This window comes from Coregonus clupeaformis, chromosome 1 (genome assembly GCF_020615455.1).
Source record: "Coregonus clupeaformis isolate EN_2021a chromosome 1, ASM2061545v1, whole genome shotgun sequence".
Taxonomy (NCBI): domain Eukaryota; kingdom Metazoa; phylum Chordata; class Actinopteri; order Salmoniformes; family Salmonidae; genus Coregonus; species Coregonus clupeaformis.
Genome location: NC_059192.1, coordinates 6,948,198 through 6,968,784, shown reverse-complemented (window position 1 = coordinate 6,968,784; position 20,587 = coordinate 6,948,198). Strand labels below are relative to the sequence as shown.

The 20,587-nt window shown below is 43.3% G+C and overlaps 2 protein-coding genes across 2 annotated transcripts in view; both read right to left on the bottom strand.

Moving 5' to 3' along the window:
- LOC121581319 overlaps positions 1 to 12,577 on the bottom strand; it is a 45,806-nt gene extending 33,229 nt beyond the window's left edge. The window contains exon 1 of the mRNA XM_041896853.2: positions 11,993 to 12,577. Coding sequence (XP_041752787.2) covers positions 11,993 to 12,577 — 585 coding nt within the window. The remainder of the gene's footprint in view (positions 1 to 11,992) is intronic.
- Positions 12,578 to 17,135: 4,558 nt separating this feature from the next.
- The window catches only part of LOC121577107 (vesicle transport protein SFT2A), a 53,539-nt gene continuing 50,087 nt past the window's right edge, over positions 17,136 to 20,587 (bottom strand). Inside the window, exon 8 of the mRNA XM_041890916.1 lies at positions 17,136 to 17,934. Within this exon, the coding sequence (XP_041746850.1) occupies positions 17,895 to 17,934 (40 nt within the window). The 3' untranslated portion in view covers positions 17,136 to 17,894. The remainder of the gene's footprint in view (positions 17,935 to 20,587) is intronic.

Genomic DNA, 20,587 nt, shown 5'->3' with positions numbered 1-20,587 from the left:
AATAACATGGATATATACAGGGAGTACCAGTACTGAGTGGATGTGCAGGGGTACGAGGTAATAACATGGATATATACAGGGAGTACCAGTACTGAGTGGATGTGCAGGGGTACGAGGTAATAACATGGATATATACAGGGAGTACCAGTACTGAGTGGATGTGCAGGGGTACGAGGTAATAACATGGATATATACAGGGAGTACCAGTACTGAGTGGATGTGCAGGGGTACGAGGTAATAACATGGATATATACAGGGAGTACCAGTACTGAGTGGATGTGCAGGGGTACGAGGTAATAACATGGATATATACAGGAGTACCAGTACTGAGTGGATGTGCAGGGTACGAGGTAATAACATGGATATATACAGGGAGTACCAGTACTGAGTGGATGTGCAGGGAGTGCGAGGTAATAACATGGATATATACAGGGAGTACCAGTACTGAGTGGATGTGCAGAGTGCGAGGTAATAACATGGATATATACAGGGAGTACCAGTACTGAGTGGATGTGCAGGGGTACGAGGTAATAACATGGATATATACAGGGAGTACCAGTACTGAGTGGATGTGCAGGGGTACGAGGTAATAACATGGATATATACAGGGAGTACCAGCACTGAGTGGATGTGCAGGGGTACGAGGTAATAACATGGATATATACAGGGAGTACCAGCACTGAGTGGATGTGCAGGGGTACGAGGTAATAACATGGATATATACAGGGAGTACTAGGTAATACCATGGCTATATACAGGGAGTACCAGCACTGAGTGGATGTGCAGGGGTACGAGGTAATAACATGGCTATATACAGGGAGTACCAGGTAATAACATGGATATATACAGGGAGTACCAGTACTGAGTGGATGTGCAGGGGTATGAGGTAATAACATGGATATATACAGGGAGTACCAGTACTGAGTGGATGTGCAGGGGTACGAGGTAATAACATGGATATATACAGGGAGTACCAGTACTGAGTGGATGTGCAGGGGTACGAGGTAATAACATGGCTATATACAGGGAGTACCAGGTAATAACATGGATATATACAGGGAGTACCAGTACTGAGTGGATGTGCAGGGGTACGAGGTAATAACATGGATATATACAGGGAGTACCAGTACTGAGTGGATGTGCAGGGTACGAGGTAATAACATGGATATATACAGGGAGTACCAGTACTGAGTGGATGTGCAGGGGTACGAGGTAATAACATGGATATATACAGGGAGTACCAGTACTGAGTGGATGTGCAGGGGTACGAGGTAATAACATGGCTATATACAGGGAGTACCAGTACTGAGTCGATGTGCAGGGGTACGAGGTAATAACATGGATATATACAGGGAGTACCAGTACTGAGTGGATGTGCAGGGGTACGAGGTAATAACATGGATATATACAGGGAGTACCAGCACTGAGTGGATGTGCAGGGGGGGGGTACGAGGTAACTGAGGTAGGTTTGTACATATAGGTAGGGGTAAAGTGACTACGCAACACCTCTGTGTGTTTCCCCTGTAGCTCAGTTGGTAGAGCATGGCGCTAGCAACGCCAGGGTTGTGAGTTCGTTTCCCATCAGGCTGTGATGTTCATCATCAGACCCGTTCTCATCAGACCCGTTCTCATCAGGCCGTGGTGTTCATCATCAGACCCGTACTCATCAGACCTTGGTGTTCATCATCAGACCCGTATTCATCAGACCCGTACTCATCAGGCCGTGGTGTTCATCATCAGACCCGTACTCATCAGACCTTGGTGTTCATCATCAGACCCGTATTCATCAGACCCGTTCTCATCAGGCCGTGGTGTTCATCATCATCAGACCCGTACTCATCAGGCCGTGGTGTTCATCATCATCAGACCCGTACTCATCAGGCTGTGGTGTTCATCATCAGACCCGTACTCATCAGACCCGTTCTCATCAGGCCAAGGTGTTCATCATCATCAGACCCATACTCATCAGACCCGTTCTCATCAGGACGTGGTGTTCATCATCAGACCCATGCTCATCAGGTCTTGGTGTTCATCATCAGACCCGTTCTCATCAGGCCGTGGTGTTCATCATCAGACCCGTACTCATCAGACCTTGGTGTTCATCATCAGACCCGTATTCATCAGACCCGTTCTCATCAGGCCGTGGTGTTCATCATCATCAGACCCGTACTCATCAGGCCGTGGTGTTCATCATCATCAGACCCGTACTCATCAGGCTGTGGTGTTCATCATCAGACCCGTACTCATCAGACCCGTTCTCATCAGGCCAAGGTGTTCATCATCATCAGACCCGTACTCATCAGACCCGTTCTCATCAGGACGTGGTGTTCATCATCAGACCCATACTCATCAGGTCTTGGTGTTCATCATCAGACCCGTTCTCATCAGGACGTGGTGTTCATCATCAGACCCGTACTCATCAGGATGTGGTGTTCATCATCAGACCCGTACTCATCAGGACGTGGTGTTCATCATCAGACCCGTACTCATCAGGACGTGGTGTTCATCATCAGACCCGTACTCATCAGGACGTGGTGTTCATCATCAGACCCGTACTCATCAGACCCGTTCTCATTAGGCCGTGGTGTTCATCATCAGACCCGTACTCATCAGGACGTGGTGTTCATCATCAGACCCGTACTCATCAGACCCGTACTCATCAGACCATGGTGTTCATCATCAGACCCGTACTCATCAGACCCGTACTCATCAGGACGTGGTGTTCATCCTCAGACCCGTTCTCATCAGACCCGTACTCATCAGGATGTTGTGTTCATCATCAGACCCGTACTCATCAGGCCGTGGTGTTCATCATCAGACCGTGGTGTTCATCATCAGGCCGTGGTGTTCATCATCAGGCCGTGGTGTTCATCATCAGGCCGTGGTGTTCATCATCAGGCCTTGGTGTTCATCATCAGGCCGTGGTGTTCATCATCAGACCGTGGTGTTCATCATCATCAGACCCGTTCTCATCAGACCTTGGTGTTCATCATCAGACCGTGGTGTTCATCATCAGGCCGTGGTGTTCATCATCAGGCCGTGGTGTTCATCATCAGGCCTTGGTGTTCATCATCAGGCCGTGGTGTTCATCATCAGGCCTTGGTGTTCATCATCAGGCCATGGTGTTCATCATCAGGCCGTGGTGTTCATCATCAGGCCTTGGTGTTCATCATCAGACCGTGGTGTTCATCATCATCAGACCCATTCTCATCAGACCGTGGTGTTCATCATCAGGCCGTGGTGTTCATCATCAGACTGTGGTGTTCATCATCAGGCCGTGGTGTTCATCATCATCAGACCCGTTCTCATCAGACCGTGGTGTTCATCATCAGACCGTGGTGTTCATCATCAGGCCGTGGTGTTCATCATCAGGCCGTGGTGTTCATCATCAGGCCGTGGTGTTCATCATCAGGCCGTGGTGTTCATCATCAGGCCGTGGTGTTCATCATCAGGCCGTGGTGTTCATCATCATCAGACCCGTTCTCATCAGACCGTGGTGTTCATCATCAGGCCGTGGTGTTCATCATCAGACCGTGGTGAGAGAGGGGAAGAGAGAGAGAGAGAGAGAGAGAGAGAGAGAGAGAGAGAGAGAGAGAGAGAGAGAGAGAGAGAGAGAGAGAGAGAGACAGAGGAGAGAGAGGGAGAGAGAGAGAGAGAGGGAGAGAGAGAGAGAGAGAGAGAGAGAGAGAGAGAGAGAGAGAGAGAGAGAGAGAGAGAGAGAGAGAGGGAGAGAGAGAGAGAGAGAGAGAGAGAGAGAGAGAGAGAGAGAGAGAGAGAGAGAGGAAAAAGGAAGCAAATGAAACATAGAGAGGGTGAAGTAAACTCAGAGGTGAGCCGGGGAGGAGAGGTGAATGAACACAGAGAGGAGACACAGAGAGGTGAATTAACACAGAGAAGACACACAGAGAGGTGAATGAACACAGAAAGTGGGTGAAGAGAACTGAGAGAAGAGGTGAGCTGCAGGTGAGCAGCAGGTGTTAAACAAATTAAAATATATTTTAGATTTTAGATTCTTCAAAGTAGCCACCCTTTGCCTTGATGACAGCTTTGCACACTCTTGGCATTCTCTCAACCAGCTTCATGAGGAATGCTTTTCCAATAGTCTTGAAGGAGTTCCCACATATGCTGAGCACTTCTTGGCTGCTTTTCCTTCACTCTGCGGTCCAATTCATCCCAAACCATCTCAATTGGGTTGAGGTCGGGTGATTGTGGAGGCCAGGTAATCTGAGGGAGGGAGGGAGGGAGGGAGGGAGGGAGGGATGGGGGTCACGAGAGAGGATGGAGGGAGGGAGGGAGGGAGGGAGGGAGGGAGGGAGGGAGGGAGGGAGGGATGGGAGGGAGGGAGGGAGGGAGGGAGGGAGGGAGGGAGGGGTGGGGGTCACAGAGAGGATGGATGGAGGGAGGAGGAGGGAGGAGGGGGAAGGGGAGGGAGGGGGAGGGGGAGGGGGGGGGAGGGGGGGAGGGGGAGGGGGGTCACAGAGAGGAGGGAGGGAGGGAGGGAGGGAGGGAGGGAGGGAGGGAGGGAGGGAGGGAGGGAGGGAGGGAGGGAGGGAGGGAGTCACAGAATGAAAAAGAACAGAAAGAACAGAAGGGCAGTCTAGGACAGAGAGTGATTCCAGGGGTTACCAAGACAACCGTCTGTCCCTCGCAGCAGTTTGCCTTCTTCAGGAACAGAACAGGAACACACAGGCTGCATCCCAAAATAAACCCTACTCCCTATGGGCCCCGGTCAAAAGTAGTGCAATATTTAGTGAACAGGGTACAATTTAGGATGCCTGGTTTACACAGCAGCACAGTACACTCCCTACTTTACCCCCAAAACAGGACAGAGAGAAGTGTGTGAATAGCTCTTCTATGAGAGAGAGAGAGAGAGAGAGAGAGAGAGAGAGAGAGAGAGAGAGAGAGAGAGAGAGAGCGAGAGAGAGAGAGGCAGAGACTGAGAGATGCTTGGCACAGTCAGACAGAATAAAAGAGATTGGGTAGGGAAGGGAAGGGGCATGGTAAACAATGTCATGATTGAGATTTCACAATGGAATTATAGTTACACAACCCTGATGTCATTCTAAATGGCACCCTATTCCCTATATAGTTCATTACCAATACACTATGGGCCCTGGTCAAAAGAAGTGCACTACGAAGGTAATAGGGTCCCATTTGTTTCACCACCACTGCACTGGACTGGCAGCGTCATGTCATTGCAGGTACTGTACAGTACCATGGAGAGAACACTAGGTCTTTGTACACACATGCACATGCACACTCACACGCATACACACACACATACACATACACATACACACACATATACACACACATACAGTGGGTATCATAAGTATTCACCCCCCTTGGATTTCTTCACATTTTACACAAAATCACGATCTACACAAAATAATTCGAAATATTTCTTAAAAAGTAATGGAAATTGAAAAACGAATATACCTTGATTAGTATTCACCCCCCTGAGTCAATACATGGTAGAAACACCTTTAGTAGTGATTACAGCTGTGAGTCTTCTCTGGTTAGTCTCTAAGAGCTTTGCACACCTGGATTGTGCAATATAGCTCTGTCAAGGAGTTGGGGGTTATGGCTACATCAATTGTCAAGTCTTGCCATAGATTTTCAACCAGATTTAAGTCAAAACTGTAACTTGGCCACTCAGGAGCATTCACCGTCTTCTTGGTAAGCAACTCCAGTGTAGATTTGGCCTTGTGTTGTAGGTTATTGTCCTGCTGAAAGGTGCATTTCTCTCCCAGTGTCTGGTGTGAAGCAGACTGAAGCAGGTTTTCCTCTAGGATTTTGCCTGTGCTTAGCTCCATCCCGTTTCTTTTCATCCTGAAAAACTCCCCAGTCTTTGCCGATGTCAAACATACCCATACCATGATGCAGCCACCACCATGCTTGAAAAAAAGGTGGCAGTTACTCAGTGTTGTGTTGGATTTGCCCAAACGTAAGGCTTTGCATTTAGGACAAAAAGTGTATTCCTTTGCTGTATAACTTTAGTGCCTTGTTGCATACAGAATGCATGTTTTGGAATATTTGTATTCTGTATATTTGTATTCTTATTTTCACTCTGTTGTTTAGGTCATTATTGTGGAGTCACTACAATGTTGTTGATCCATCCTCAGTTTTCCCCTATCACAGCCAGTGACATCCCTGAGCAGTTTCCTTCCTCTCCTGCTGCTCAGTTCAGAAGGACGACTGTATCTTTGATGTGTCTGGGTGGTTAAATATATAATCCACAGCATAATTATTAACTTGACAATGCTTAGAGATATTCTATGTCTGATGTGTTATTGTTACCCATCTACCAATCACTGCCCTTCTTTATGAGGCTTTCTAAAAGCTCCCTGGTCTTTGTAGTTGAATATGTGCTTGAAATTCAATAATAGACTGAGCGACCTTACAGATGTTGTATGTATGGGGGACAGAGGAAGGGGTAGTCATTCAAAAATCATGTTAACCGCTATTATTTCACACAGAGTGAGTCCATGTAACCTACGTGATTTGTTAAGACAAATGTTACTCCTTAACTAATTTAGGCTTGCCTAAACAAAGGGGGTGAATACTTATGATACCCACTGTACACACACACACACACACACACACACACACACACACACACACACACACACACACACTGGCTTGGTACAGACAGGATACACTACTAGCCATGATGCCATGTCTGACCTATCAGAATGAGATGCCTCATAGTCAAAGTAGGAACTTACTCATCCACTCACTGTACTCAGTGGAGGTTATCATTGTATTGGTTCCAGTGGAGGCTCCTCAGCGGAGGAAGGGGAGGACCATCCCCCTCAGTGAATTTCATACAAATTTAAATTGTTAAACATTTAAAGGTTATCCTTTTTAGATAAAACTATACTAAATATAATCACGTCTCCAAATAACTGATTAAAACACACTATTTTGCAAAGAAGGTATACAGTAGCCTCAACAGCACTCTGCAGGGTAGCACCATGGTGTAGACGGAGGACAGCTAGCTTCCGTCCTCCTCTAGGTACATTGAGTTCAATACAAAACCTAGGAGGCTCATGGTTCTCACCCCCTTTCTATAGACTTACACAGTAATTATGACAACTTCCGGAGGACGTCCTCCAGCCTATCAGAGCTCTTGCAGCATGAACTGACATGTTGTCCACCCAATCAAAGGATCAGAGAATTAATCCAGTACTGCATAAACTACAGCTAGCTAGCACTGCAGTGCATAAAATGTGGAGAGTAGTTGACTCAAAGAGAGAGAAAGACAATAGTTGAACAGTTTTTAACAAATTAATTTCTTCCAAAATGAAGGAGAAGCAAGAGAGAAATTGAGAAATTGAGAGAGATTATTATTATTATTTTTAACTTTCAGTTTCACTTACTTTACTTAGCTAGCAAATGCAGCTAGCTAGTTTATCCTACTGAAACACCCTGCTCAAACAGATGGATGCTATGTTAGCTAGCTGGCTATGACTTTCCAACACAACACTGGAACTCTTCCAAGTCAAGGTAAGCTTTTGGTATTACTAATTTATTGTCACTGGGGCCCGCCGGTGTAACTGTTTACTGACTATACACTGGAACGTTACTGCATGATTGTAGCGGGTTTACTAACAGAGTTCTATTAGCTATGTTGACTATGACCTTACTTTAGCTAATATGGTGACAATGATGTAGGCTGTGTGTAGCGGTTATGACATGGTTTGGCTTGGAAAGGTTTTTTCGCCTGGTCACATACAGCTGATGTGTTGTGCATTGAAGTCCACAAGCGAAGGGAAGAGAAGGAATACAACGTGGCTGTTATGAGAGTGAACTGTGTTTACGCGTGATCAGGGGTGTATTCATTCCGCCGATTCTGTTGAAAAACGTTTCTTAAACGGAAGCAAATGGAACAAAATGGGGATAAACATACCTGAATTTTTCCAATAGAAACTCTTGTTTGCAACTGTTGGACAAATGATTACGCCCAATATCAGCTAGATGCAGGCAAGAGTGTGCAAGGCGGTATTGAATGTCACTGTCTGTCACCTCAAATTTGTCTCTCGACCTGTGTGCACCTACGTTGTAAACTTTCATTCAGAGGCTAGGTTGTAGCAACCTCATGATGGGCATAGGGAACATTTGAGTATCATGTAGTAGCCTAAACCTATGGATGTTACATTGAACTGGGTGAATGGAATATGAATGAGAGTCATCCAATATGCTGTAATAGAAATAAGGCCATGCTCATGAAAAAAAAAATGTCCTCCCTCATCTTAAACGGCACTGACCGCCACTGATTGGTTCCTACCTTCTCTTCAGCATTTATTTTAAGCATGATTTCCATTCAGGGCTTCCATTATCCTGATTAATATGTGTGCTTATTGCCTCCTCTGGCCCAAACAAATATTTTAATGAACTCCTTTAGTAAGAAAACAAATGTTTTAGTGAACTCCTTTAATAATAAAACAAATGTTTAAGTGAACTCCTTTAGCAAGAAAACAATTATTTTAGTGAACTCCTTTAGCAAGAAAACAATTGTTTTAGTAAACTCCTTTAGTAATAACACAAATGTTTTAGTGAACTCCTTTAGCAAGAAAACAATTATTTTAGTTAACTCCTTTAGCAAGAAAGCAAATGTTTTAGTGAACTTTAGCAAGAAAACAAATGTTTTAGTAAACTCCTTTAGTAATAACACAAATGTTTTAGTGAACTCCTTTAGCAAAAAAACAAATGTTTTAGTGAACTCCTTTAGTAATAACACAAATGTTTAGTGAACTCCTTTAGTAAGAAAACAAATGTTTTAGTGAACTCCTTTAGCAAGAAAACAAGGCATTTGAGACAGTCCCTGATTGGTTGACAGGTTGTTTGATTGGTTGGTTGGTTGGTTGATAAGTAATAATACATTTAACTCATAAAGTGAATTTCTCAAACCCAAGGCGCTAAAAATAACAGCAATGGTAGTGTTACCTTTTTGCCACCACTAGATGACAGGTATGTTTCCAAGATGCAGGGCAGATTGCTTGATTGGTGGATGTCTTTACACTTTGACTTCATCGTGATCCATCACAGTCAACCTTCACATTGAGACGTGATAACAATATAATTGATCAATATAAGTACGCTAGCGTAATTACAATGTAGGTACATACTGTTGTCACATGGTTCTACAGCAGCCTACCTGTTAGCAGATTGTACAATATCAACAATTTAAATAATTTCACAAAGGATATTATATGATCATCTTTTGAAGTTAGCTAACCCTTAGACCTACAAACTTTTAAAAATTCCATCTCACCAGGGTTGGGGTCAATTCCATTTAAATTCCAGTCAATTCAGGAAGTACACTGAAATTCCAATTCCAATTCTCTTCAATGAGGAACATTTGGAATTGGAATTTGGTTTACTTTCTGAATTGACTGGAATTGAAAAGAAATGGAGCCCAACCCTGCAGCTCACAGCGCTCACTTACCCCTCTACCTTGAACAGCATGTCAGAATGTTATGAGTCCCTAGGCTAGGGTTTACACTCCTCCCTCAGTAAAACTCAATGGTTACCAAGTTACACAGAACAATGTGAACCACAACTTCCTTTTTTATTTTACCTTTCAGTCAATTCCAAGTCTGACTGGCTGTAAAGGTTATAGGTTATAAGCTGCAGTGTTGATGAAAGAAAGTACTTTTTGTTCACATGTATTTTCTTATAAAATAATAGTCTCCACAGAGAGTCTGTGGCTTAGTCTCCACAGACTTGCATCCTAGTTGAGACTATTATTTGGCCTAGTCTCCACAGACTTGCATCCTAGTTGAGACTATTATTTGGCCTAGTCTCCACAGACTTGCATCCTAGTTGAGACTATTATTTGGTCTAGTCTCCACAGACTTGCATCCCAGTTGACACTATTATTTGGCCTAGTCTCCACAGACTTGCATCGTAGTTGAGACTATAATTAGGCCTAGTCTCCACAGACTTGCATCCTAGTTGAGACTATTATTTGGCCTAGTCTCCACAGACTTGCATTGTAGTTGAGACTATTATTTGGCCTAGTCTCCACAGACTTGCATCCCAGTTGAGACTATTATTTGGCCTAGTCTCCACAGACTTGCATCCCAGTTGAGACTATTATTTGGCCTAGTCTCCACAGACTTGCATCCCAGTTGAGACTATTATTAGGCCTAGTCTCCACAGACTTGCATCCCAGTTGAGACTATTATTTGGCCTAGTCTATCTAGTGATGTGCATTGTATAATGATTTCTACAGTTCTACTAGGCCTTTGTATCATAATATATATTACAGCCTAAGCTACTTCTTGAGGCTGAATGGACACTAACTATCTGCCTATAGTTCTCACGTGTCCCAACTAATGTATTAAATCGGCAGAAATTGTAGCCTAACAATGTGGGGGCAATTTTACTTTCTTCTCAGGAATTTAACGAATCAGACTATTAAACTATTCATGTCAATAAATGCCTTAGCCGATTATATAATCCTGTATCAGCATGACATTACAAAACTGTCCTGACAGCAATGTCTGGAGTTAACGGGTCTGTTTAATATATGTGTATATAGAGTGGTTGCCATGATACGAATAGGTCCTATTCAATGGGCCATATTCACTGGGCTGTTTAGAGTGGCCGTTCTCACTCTCCAACAGCAGGCGCGGGCAAATCCTCTCTGAGCAGCGCACCAGATCACTTCTATAACAACCGTATAGGCCACAGGATGTTGATGCTTTGGCTTATAACAATAATGGGGTGACGTATCCGATATGATAACATTAAAATACATTTTGTTCAGCTGAAAACGTGCTGATTGACACTATAAACCACAAAGGCCTAGGCATATTGATCGAATCAATGGTTTAAAGGCCTAATAGCATTATTGCGTGCACTAGCCTAGGTCAGTAGTCCTACTCCTTAGCAGGGTAATGCTTTGGCATTTGTCAGCGGGTGCACGAGAGCTCTCTGACAACACTGATTAACACACATTCTAATAAGAAGCTTATCTAGTTAGCACCAAAATGACTCAAAGTAGGATATAAAAGCAACCTTGTGAAACCTAAGCTTTCAATGACATCTGTGCCATCGTGTCATTCTTGACTTTTGACTTGTTGATTGGGCAGAACCAATTGACATTGGTTACGGTTGCCATCATAGCTACATACCTCCATCCAAGTAATGGATACTGGAGGATATGTCTACCTAATTTGATTTGTATTGGGTTTATTGATCACAAAACTGCCAGGGGTAATATCTACACTAATTAAATAAGTCAAACGCTCAGTGCATGTAGCTTTTTTTTTTTTTTTACTTCATACAAATGGCATAAAAATGTCAGGGTATAACGAAACATTTGAGCTGATACAAACATCCCCCTTCTCCCTCATAATAAATACTGTAGGCCTACAAATCTGATCCACCGTTACAACATTTTTTCTTTAATTTTCCACAGTGCAAAAAAACAGGTGCATCTTCTGAGAGGGTAAAAACAGTCGTTTGCTCCCCCCCCCAAAAAAACACGCAAAGTAACCCTGTCGTCGCCGTTGACAGCTATTGTTCTTGGACACAAAGGAAGAGAGTCCTTGGATCGCAGGCGGCTCATGCCAACCAACGAATAAAGGCGCCTCAATAAAAACAAAAGCCACGTGCAAAAGAAGAGAACACAGGATTCTGCCAGTGTCAACATGAAAGGCTATTCAATTAAGACATCATTAGAATTATTAGACTAGTAAAAACAACATTCCCATGTGTGTGGAAACAGTGTTCGCCGTGCGTAATGGTGAGCAGTGTCAGTGGATAGGCTACTAACTTAGTAGTACTAAGAATCAATTTATTTTGTGTAGGCTACAATGTGCAATGTTCGTAGCTTGCCATATCACATAATATTAAAGTCCTATAATATGAGAAGCATTCGTCAGCAGCTTTTTAGGTGCGGAAGGGCAGATAGTTTGTCCACTTTTCCAAAAGCAGCGGCGCTTTCAACTCCTTTCAGCCATTCTTTGCATTTCCTCACCACCGTCTCATCCACGTCGCCATCGTCTTCTTCATATTCCACGTCATCGTATTTATACTGATCATTTAGTAAAGAGATTTTTACTATGGTTGTAATGTCCTCTGCATGTTCCAGATTGGGATCGGGGTTGGTCGTGCTTTTGGAACCACCTTGAGTCCTTTTGGATGGAAAGACTCGCCTGTGCCGAAAGTCCACGGACACACAACCCTTCTGCTGTTTGGCTAGCATCTGTTTTTCTAAGCTGCGCTTCTGAATAACGAGAATGGCCTCCGGTGTGAGGCTCAGAGAGAATTGAATCTTCCTTTCTTCTCCTGCCTCGTCCTTTCCTATGGAACTCCGCGATGACTGCTTGCCCCTGTCCCGGTGAGTGGTGGATTCCACGGAGCTGTAAAGCGGAACGCTCTCGCACGAGTCTTGAGATTGTTTGGGTAAAGTTAGCCAGGAGTTCTTTAAACCTTCTGTCTCCTGAATCGGGAGTTTGGTTTTCTGTTGTTGGGGTTTTCGCCCCAAATTCCTCAGATTGGCCGTAGTCCAAGACTTCGACATCTTTTCCTTCTCGGAGTCTTTTTCCTCCGTCTGTTTCATTTTCCTGAACAGCTCTCTCCCGGGAGAAGAGATTCGTTGATGGAGATTTATCGGCGGAAAAGGCATTATTGGGATTTAAAAGTGATCCGACCACAACAGCAAAGTCGTCTATTAAACAGAATACGAATTTTAAACTCGAAGACTGTAAATAAATATACTGTATTGCAATTGCATTATCCGATCAAATACAAATGTGGTATCTTGAATGTGGTAATGTGCACCAGTGCTATAATCCGTTTAGTAATTCAACTGGTGTGAAGTTGCGGCTTGTCTGGTATTTATACGGCTGGTCCGTGGGAGGCGTGTCCATGGCAAGAGCTAGGAGCAGAAACACGCGGCTAAACAAAGGCAACAGCGGTAAAAGAACAAGCATGGCTTAGGATAGTGATGTCATTCATTCCATATTAGTACTTTAAATGTAACGTTGTTCTTGTTGAATGTAAAAAATTAAAAACGGACCAATAACATGATAGGCTTACTATTCAGGGGACCGTTATTACAGCGCTGAGGTCAATTCCAATTGACATTTCAGTAGAATGTTCACGTTTTTCCATTCTTGAACTGTAAATTCAGTTCATCCACTGAAATGAAAATTAAACCAAATAAATTAGATGAAATAAATAAAGAGCTCACACACACACAATATTGCTATAGCTATTTATATAATTTCCCAGTGACAAATGTCCATTTACTCATGTAACCTACTATGTCTGGCATAGATCCATCTGCCTTTTCTCTGCTCTGAACCATTTCTAGGTCGAAACCTGATTGTAAATCGCCTGGGGATATATTGTTTACCCATCATTAATGAATGAAGGATGAAGTGTATTGACTGTTAGTCGACATCAATAGTATTGAATGATTCCATTTTGAATAAATAGTGAGCGGAATTCCATTTTATTCAGAGGCATAATATTGTTATCAGAGGCTCAAGGCATAATCTCTCGAAGAGTGTGCTACAACACGTTCTGTCAGGGTCTTGCTTATAACCCTACCTACATGGACATATTACCTCAACTAACCGGTACCCCCTGTATATAGTCTCGTTATTGTTATTTTATTGTGTTACTTAAAACATAATTTTTTTGTTTAGCATATTTAGTAAATATTTTCATAACTCTTATTTTTCTTAAAACTGCATTGTTGATTAAGGGCTTGTAAGTAAGCATTTCACGGTAAGGTCTACACCTGTTGTATTCACCGCAAGTGACAAATAAAGTTTGATTTGATTTGAAAGAGACCAATTTTGGACTTATAAATTAATGATATGTAACCATTGATTCTTGACTAATATAACTTATAAATGGCTCATGAGCTTAGTTTAACTGTCATACCCCATCCGAACCCAAACTTAAGCAAAACATGATTCAAATTATATTTTTGATATCATGGATAGTCAGTCCTTGCATCAGAAGCTCTGTCTATGAATTTGAGAGTGGTTACATTTCTCCATGCAGCCCCATCCTTCAGCTTTTTACCCAAAACAGTGGCAGGGATTTGGATTGTTATCGTTTCAACTGCTGATTGCCATAGGCCTCTCACACATATTAACCTGTAATAGCCAGGCCTGTACACTGTTTTCTTTTCCTCCATTTTGTGTGAATCATTTCTCAATTTCAAAGGTAAATAGCTTTGCTATTTCTAGCAATATGTGACAGAACCGACTTTGAGAGAGAGACGAGCAGTATAGATTCAGAACACAAGCCATGATCACAATACTATACAAAGAGTAATGGTCCATTTGCACAGAAACGCTTTATTTTTTAACTGTCACAATGTCATTGTTGAATATCCCACTAACCACATACAGTAGCCAAAAAGCTGATGATCGGTTGGGTTTAATCATGGAAAGACAGTCTACACCCGTTATAACATCTACTAAACACCTGTATGTGACAAATAACATTTGATTTGATTTGGCGGTGGTGATTACTGTATTGAGTTCAGAAGTTTTTCTTTCTTCTTCTCCAAATTAACTTCTTCTTCTTCATCCACATTCACTCTCAAAGAAGCTAAACAAAACAAACAACTCTCCTTCCTCTATCCAAAAAAAGGAAATGGTATACGCCAACTGAATATCCCACCTGATCAAATGGGTTTGGTTCAAGGGCTTTTCTTGTTCTCAAAGTCATCATAATTTAATGGACAAAACAGACCCACATTCACAACAACAAACAATTGTCTTTGCATCCAAAGAAAGACAACAGAAATAAGAGATGTATTTTCCTCCCTCTCCCAGATTACTCTGATAGTCACAGTGAGCCTAAAGCTTAGCTGAACCCCTGCCAAGCCAAGTCCCTGGACCTGCGTCCCAAACGGAACACTATCCCCTTTATAGTGCACTACTTTTGATCAGGGCCCATATAGGGTTCTGGTCAAATGTAGTGCGCCATTTAGGGAATAGGGTTCCATTTGGGACGCATTCTGGAACTAGTGCTACTGAAAGGGGATTTATTTCTTATATTAAAAGCATGTTCCATGATCACATTGCTAATGAAACGTTGGGGGGGCGGGGGGGGGTCGGAGAATATAATTCCATAACACTGCTGGGTAAATACGATAGGCATCAATCATGTACTCCAAGATCAAATATGGTTCTATACGGAACCAAAAAAAGGTTCTATGCTCCGATAGATGTCATCCCTAAAGAACCTTTATTCCAAGCAAACATTTGTTCCGAGTATATAAAGAAAGCCCCCTAAGCGGGATGTTTAAAAACCTGTGTGTTAGGTGGAGTAGACCAACGTAAGAAGCGAACAGGATAATGTCTTAAGAGGACCACAAGAATAACACACAAGATTGATGGCACGTCTTAAAGGTTTGTTGTTTATCTTAAAGAGCAATGAAGCATCTTTCCATGCCCAGAGCTTTCCCTCTTTGTTGTGGGTTAAGGCCACTCATTGTATTGGGCTACGGGTCTAATCCAGGAAAAGTCCCCTCCTCCCCTCTGAACCATATTACCTCTGAGAGGAGAGGCGGAGGCAGACGGACCAGGCAGACCTGTGACACTCCTGTCTGAAATCCCAGTGTCTCATTACCATAATGGACCCTAATGGACCATGGATGCTCCAGTTGGGAATACGGAGAGGGGGAGCGGGTGGGGGGGGGGGTAACTTCCTAGCTCCTGGGGTTGTCATAGCAACCACATCCTCCTTTCAGAATCCCATCCAGAAGGCTCCAGCTTATTCCGAAGATGTTTATATTTAGAATGAACCCCAACATGACAATAGCATTGGTCCCAAATCGGTTTGTGCCATCTTGCCAAATATGCTTATTGTGACAATGACCATAGACATTGTGAAGACAGCACAAAAAGCTAGATATGGGACCAGGCTAATATAAAAAGCCATGTATAGCAGGTTATTCGGTTATGTTAAGATTACACAGAGCAGAAGGGCGGAGTGAATGAGCCAGAAGGTCTCCACTGCATCTGGCTGACAATTAGAGAAACAAAGAGAGTTCATTTACAGGCAATTGGCTTTGAGCTGAAGGGGTAAGAGGGGGAGATGTTGTATGTCACTGCACACATGTTGATCTGGGTCTTCTTCAGTAGGCATCAAACTGAAGAAAAACGGACTGAAATGGAGAGGGATTTGTCCAATAAGAAATGTAAAAAAAAAATCCAGTTGCAAAGCATTTTGAACCATTTTGCTAAGGTTTGCCCTAATGACCACAGTAGCTCCTTTCCCTTTGTTGTCTTTGGCTGAGAAAAGCCAAGAGTGGGATCTGGGTTTAATGTGGTGTGATGTGATCGTCTGTCTGTCGCCCCTGGCAGGGCACGGTGGGGTACTGTAGTTCTCCATTAAGAATTTAGTAACATAACACAATTTGAGTCTATCAGCCACATTAATTACACGTCACTGACTTGGACACATGGGGTGAGGAGATACAATGTGTTTCAAGGAATCACTCACACACACACACACACACACACACACACACACACACACACACACACACACACACACACACACACACACACACACACACACACACACACACACACACACACACACACACACACACACACACACACACACACACACACACACACACACACACACACACACACACACTAAACAATTATAAGCATGACACCAACATTTAAAGGAAAACTCCACCCAAAAACAATATTTCGGTATTTGTTTCATTAGTCCATTGTTGACATAGTCCCAAAACGTTTTGCTTGTCAGCGATCAAGTTTTCAAGATATGTAACTTTCAAAATACAGAAATCATCCCCGAATGATGCATTTTGCCTAATTTGATGCTGCGTTTTACATATCTTGAAAACGTAATCGCTGACAAGCAAAACATTTTGGGACTATGTCAACAATGGACTAATGAAACAAATACCGAAAGATAGTTTTGGGTGGAGTTTTCCTTTAAGGGCGAACTAAGTTGGTTTACTGAATAGCCTGCAGTTTCAAAATGAAAACATTTGTTGATGTTATTAATAAAAAATAGACAGTCATATTCCATTCTTCTGAAGAAGGAAACCTTATGTTAAAATATCAGCAAATCATATGGTCATGAGGTAAAATACAAAGTTGAAAAAATTAAGGTATTGAGTTGTATTTTCAGTTTTACAGGTATCATATTGTAAAATGTCTATAGGCCTTTCCCTTCTCTGAACAAAACAAGATATAAAATTGGTATTCTTGCAGGGTAGGGGTCAATTCGAATTGAAGGCAGTCAATTCAGGAAGTAAACTGAACTTCCAATTCAATAATTGAAAAAAAAGAAGCATATTTTAATGACTTCTCAATAAACTGAGAAGTAAAAGCTATTTATTTTGAGAGTTGTTAAATGTTTTCATTTGAAATTCAAATCACTTCCTGAATTGACCGTCTTCAATTCCACTTGACCCCAATCCTGTCTTTTTGGATGATATATATATTAGGAACATTCTTAAATCATTTGATTTCAAGCATTCACCTCTCACCCGGAAGCATAAACACACTTAAAATAACAGACCCAATCTGAGAGTAAGAAACTAAACAGATAAATAAGCATCAATCAGGGTCAATTCAGGAATTAAACTAATTCCAATTCCAAATTCCAGTCTTCTTCCTGAATTAACTGAATTGAAATTGACCCCAACCCTGATAAGCATAATATGAATAAACTTTAGTTTCAGATAACTGCTATCATGATTACAACTATTGGAAATATGAATGATTCACAGTATCAAAACAGCAATGAAAATGAAAAATACAATTCCCCAAAAACAAAATATCTATCCATTTGCATATTTGGGACCAGTCTTGTGATTTCATAGTACTTGAACCCAGGTCTGGGAGACTGGCGTCCGTTCTCTAACTCAGACAGCTGGTGAAAACCTTCATCACTGCATCCCTGGAGGGAACGGAAAAGACATGGAAACAGAAGAGAAGAGGTGATACATGACAACAAATATTTCATAAGGGGTGTTTTCATGATCAATCCAATATCAATCTTTATGATCAATCCAATACAGTAGGTTATACCTGTTGTCTGATACAGTAGGTTATATATTTTGTCTGAACAAAAACAACAAAATAATTGTGAAAGCAATAGTTATAAAACAGTGATTTCTTTCTTTATTTTTCCTTCATTCTAGTATTTAGGGTTTTAAAGACTTTTAGCTTTCTTAATAACAATTCCCATATATCACATCTAGAAAATTACTACTACAGTATTGTTATCACATTCTTCTTTTGTTGTTATCGTTGTTTTGGGCGTGGCTCATGCATATTTAATTCGTTTTGGCGGGAAAGCAGCACATTCTCAGAGTGACGCCCCTCCCCCCTACACTCCAGGTATTGGAATGATGAGGCATCACAACCAGCAATCACCATGGCAACAGCAAAAAAAGGTCACTCCTCCATCTCTCTCTTCCACCTCCCCCTTATTATTTATTTCTCTGTGTCAACCGCTCTCGCTCTCTCTCTCTCTCCCTATCCATGTGTTGCTAAGCAGACTTCACTGGCCTGCCACCCTCAACAGCTACTGGAGGAGAGGTAAAGATGAACCAGTTAAGGTTAAAAGGATGAAGGGAGGGAATAATCATGAGAGAGAGAGAGAGAGAGAGAGAGAGAGAGAGAGAGAGAGAGAGAGAGAGAGAGAGAGAGAGAGAGAGAGAGAGAGAGAGAGAGAGAGAGAGAGAGAGAGAGAGAGAGAGAGAGAGAGAGAGAGAGAGAGAGAGAGAGAGAGAGAGAGAGAGAACAAGATGGTTGGTGGAAAAGACTGGTGACTCTCCTTCTGCTTCTCTGATTTGCAGTGAGCTCACCCCCTTCGCAAAAAGACACACACACACACACACACACACATCCACATCCCCCTACACTCCTCCTCCTTCCCATCTTTCCTCTACATTGAAGGCAACACACTGCTATTTTAGCACCCGGCTTCCTAAAACACACCACATAAATAAATGATAATTTACTGAAATGATGAAACACCGGCGCAACAGACTACTCCAGGATACCCCAGATAAACAGTATCTCAAATAGCACCCTATTCCCTATAAAGCACATTACTTTTGCCCATAGCCCTATGGGATAGGGGGCCCTTTGGGACACAGCCATAGTGACCTCAGCTGTAGTTTAGAAAGTGCAGATGCAGCAGGTTTAACCAGGGACTGGGGAGAGCAGCAGGTTTAACCAGGGACTGGGGAGAGCAGCAGGTTTAACCAGGGCCTGGGGAGAGCAGCAGGTTTAACCAGGGACTGGGGAGAGCAGCAGGTTTAACCAGGGACTGGGAGAGCAGCAGGTTTAACCAGGGACTGGGGAGAGCAGCAGGTTTAACCAGGGACTGGGGAGAGCAGCAGGTTTAACCAGGGACTGGGAGAGCAGCAGGTTTAACCAGGGACTGGGAGAGCAGCAGGTTTAACCAGGGACTGGGAAGAGCAGCAGGTTTAACCAGGGACTGGGGAGAGCAGCAGGTTTAACCAGGGACTGGGAGAGCAGCAGGTTTAACCAGGGACTGGGAGAGCAGCAGGTTTAACCAGGGACTGGGGAGAGCAGCAGATTTAACCAGGGACTGGGGAGAGCAGCAGGTTTAACCAGGGACTGGGGAGAGCAGCAGGTTTAACCAGGGACTGGGGAGAGCAGCAGGTTTAACCAGGGGCTGGGGAGAGCAGCAGGTTTAACCAGGGGAGAGCAGCAGGTTTAACCAGGGACTGGGGAGAGCAGCAGGTTTAACCAGGGACTGGGGAGAGCAAGTCTCCCGAGTGGCGCAGTGGTCTAAGGCACTGCATCACAGTGCTAGCTGTGCCACTAGAGATCCTGGTTCGAATCCAGGCTCTGTCGTAGCCGGCCGTGACCGGGAGACCCATGAGGCGGCGCACAATTGGCCCAGCGTCGTCCAGGGTAGGGGAGGGAATGGCCGGCAGGGATGTAGCTCAGTTGGTAGAGCATGGCGATTGCAACGCCAGGGTTGTGGGTTCGATTCCCACGGGGGGCCAGTATAAAAAAATAAAAAATAAAAAAATAATGTATGCACTCACTAACTGTAAGTCGCTCTGGATAAGAGCGTCTGCTAAATGACTAAAATGTAAATGTAACCAGGGACTGGGGAGAGCAGCAGGTTTAACCAGGGGAGAGCAGCAGGTTTAACCAGGGACTGGGGAGAGCAGCAGGTTTAACCAGGGACTGGGAGAGCCTCTCCTGAGAGGGGCTATATCTCTATATATAGTATCAACAGAGTAAAACACATTAAAGGATCAGCTTGGGCTACAGTAGGGTGGGGAGTGATGATGTTGTGGCCAACACAGACCAACACCAAAGTTAGTGTGACGGACCACAGTGAGTGGAGAGGGGAGGATGCATTATGTTATTCAAAGGGAAACGGCTCCATACTATAGTTAGGATGTGGGTTAACCCTAGATGTCATTGCTAATACAAATGTGTTCTTAACTGCCTCACCTGGTTAAATAAAGGTTATATAAAATAGATTATGTGAACATTACGTTCGAAGGGAATACTTTGAACGTTCATAATCTAAATATTACTCTGGCTGCGTGATAACA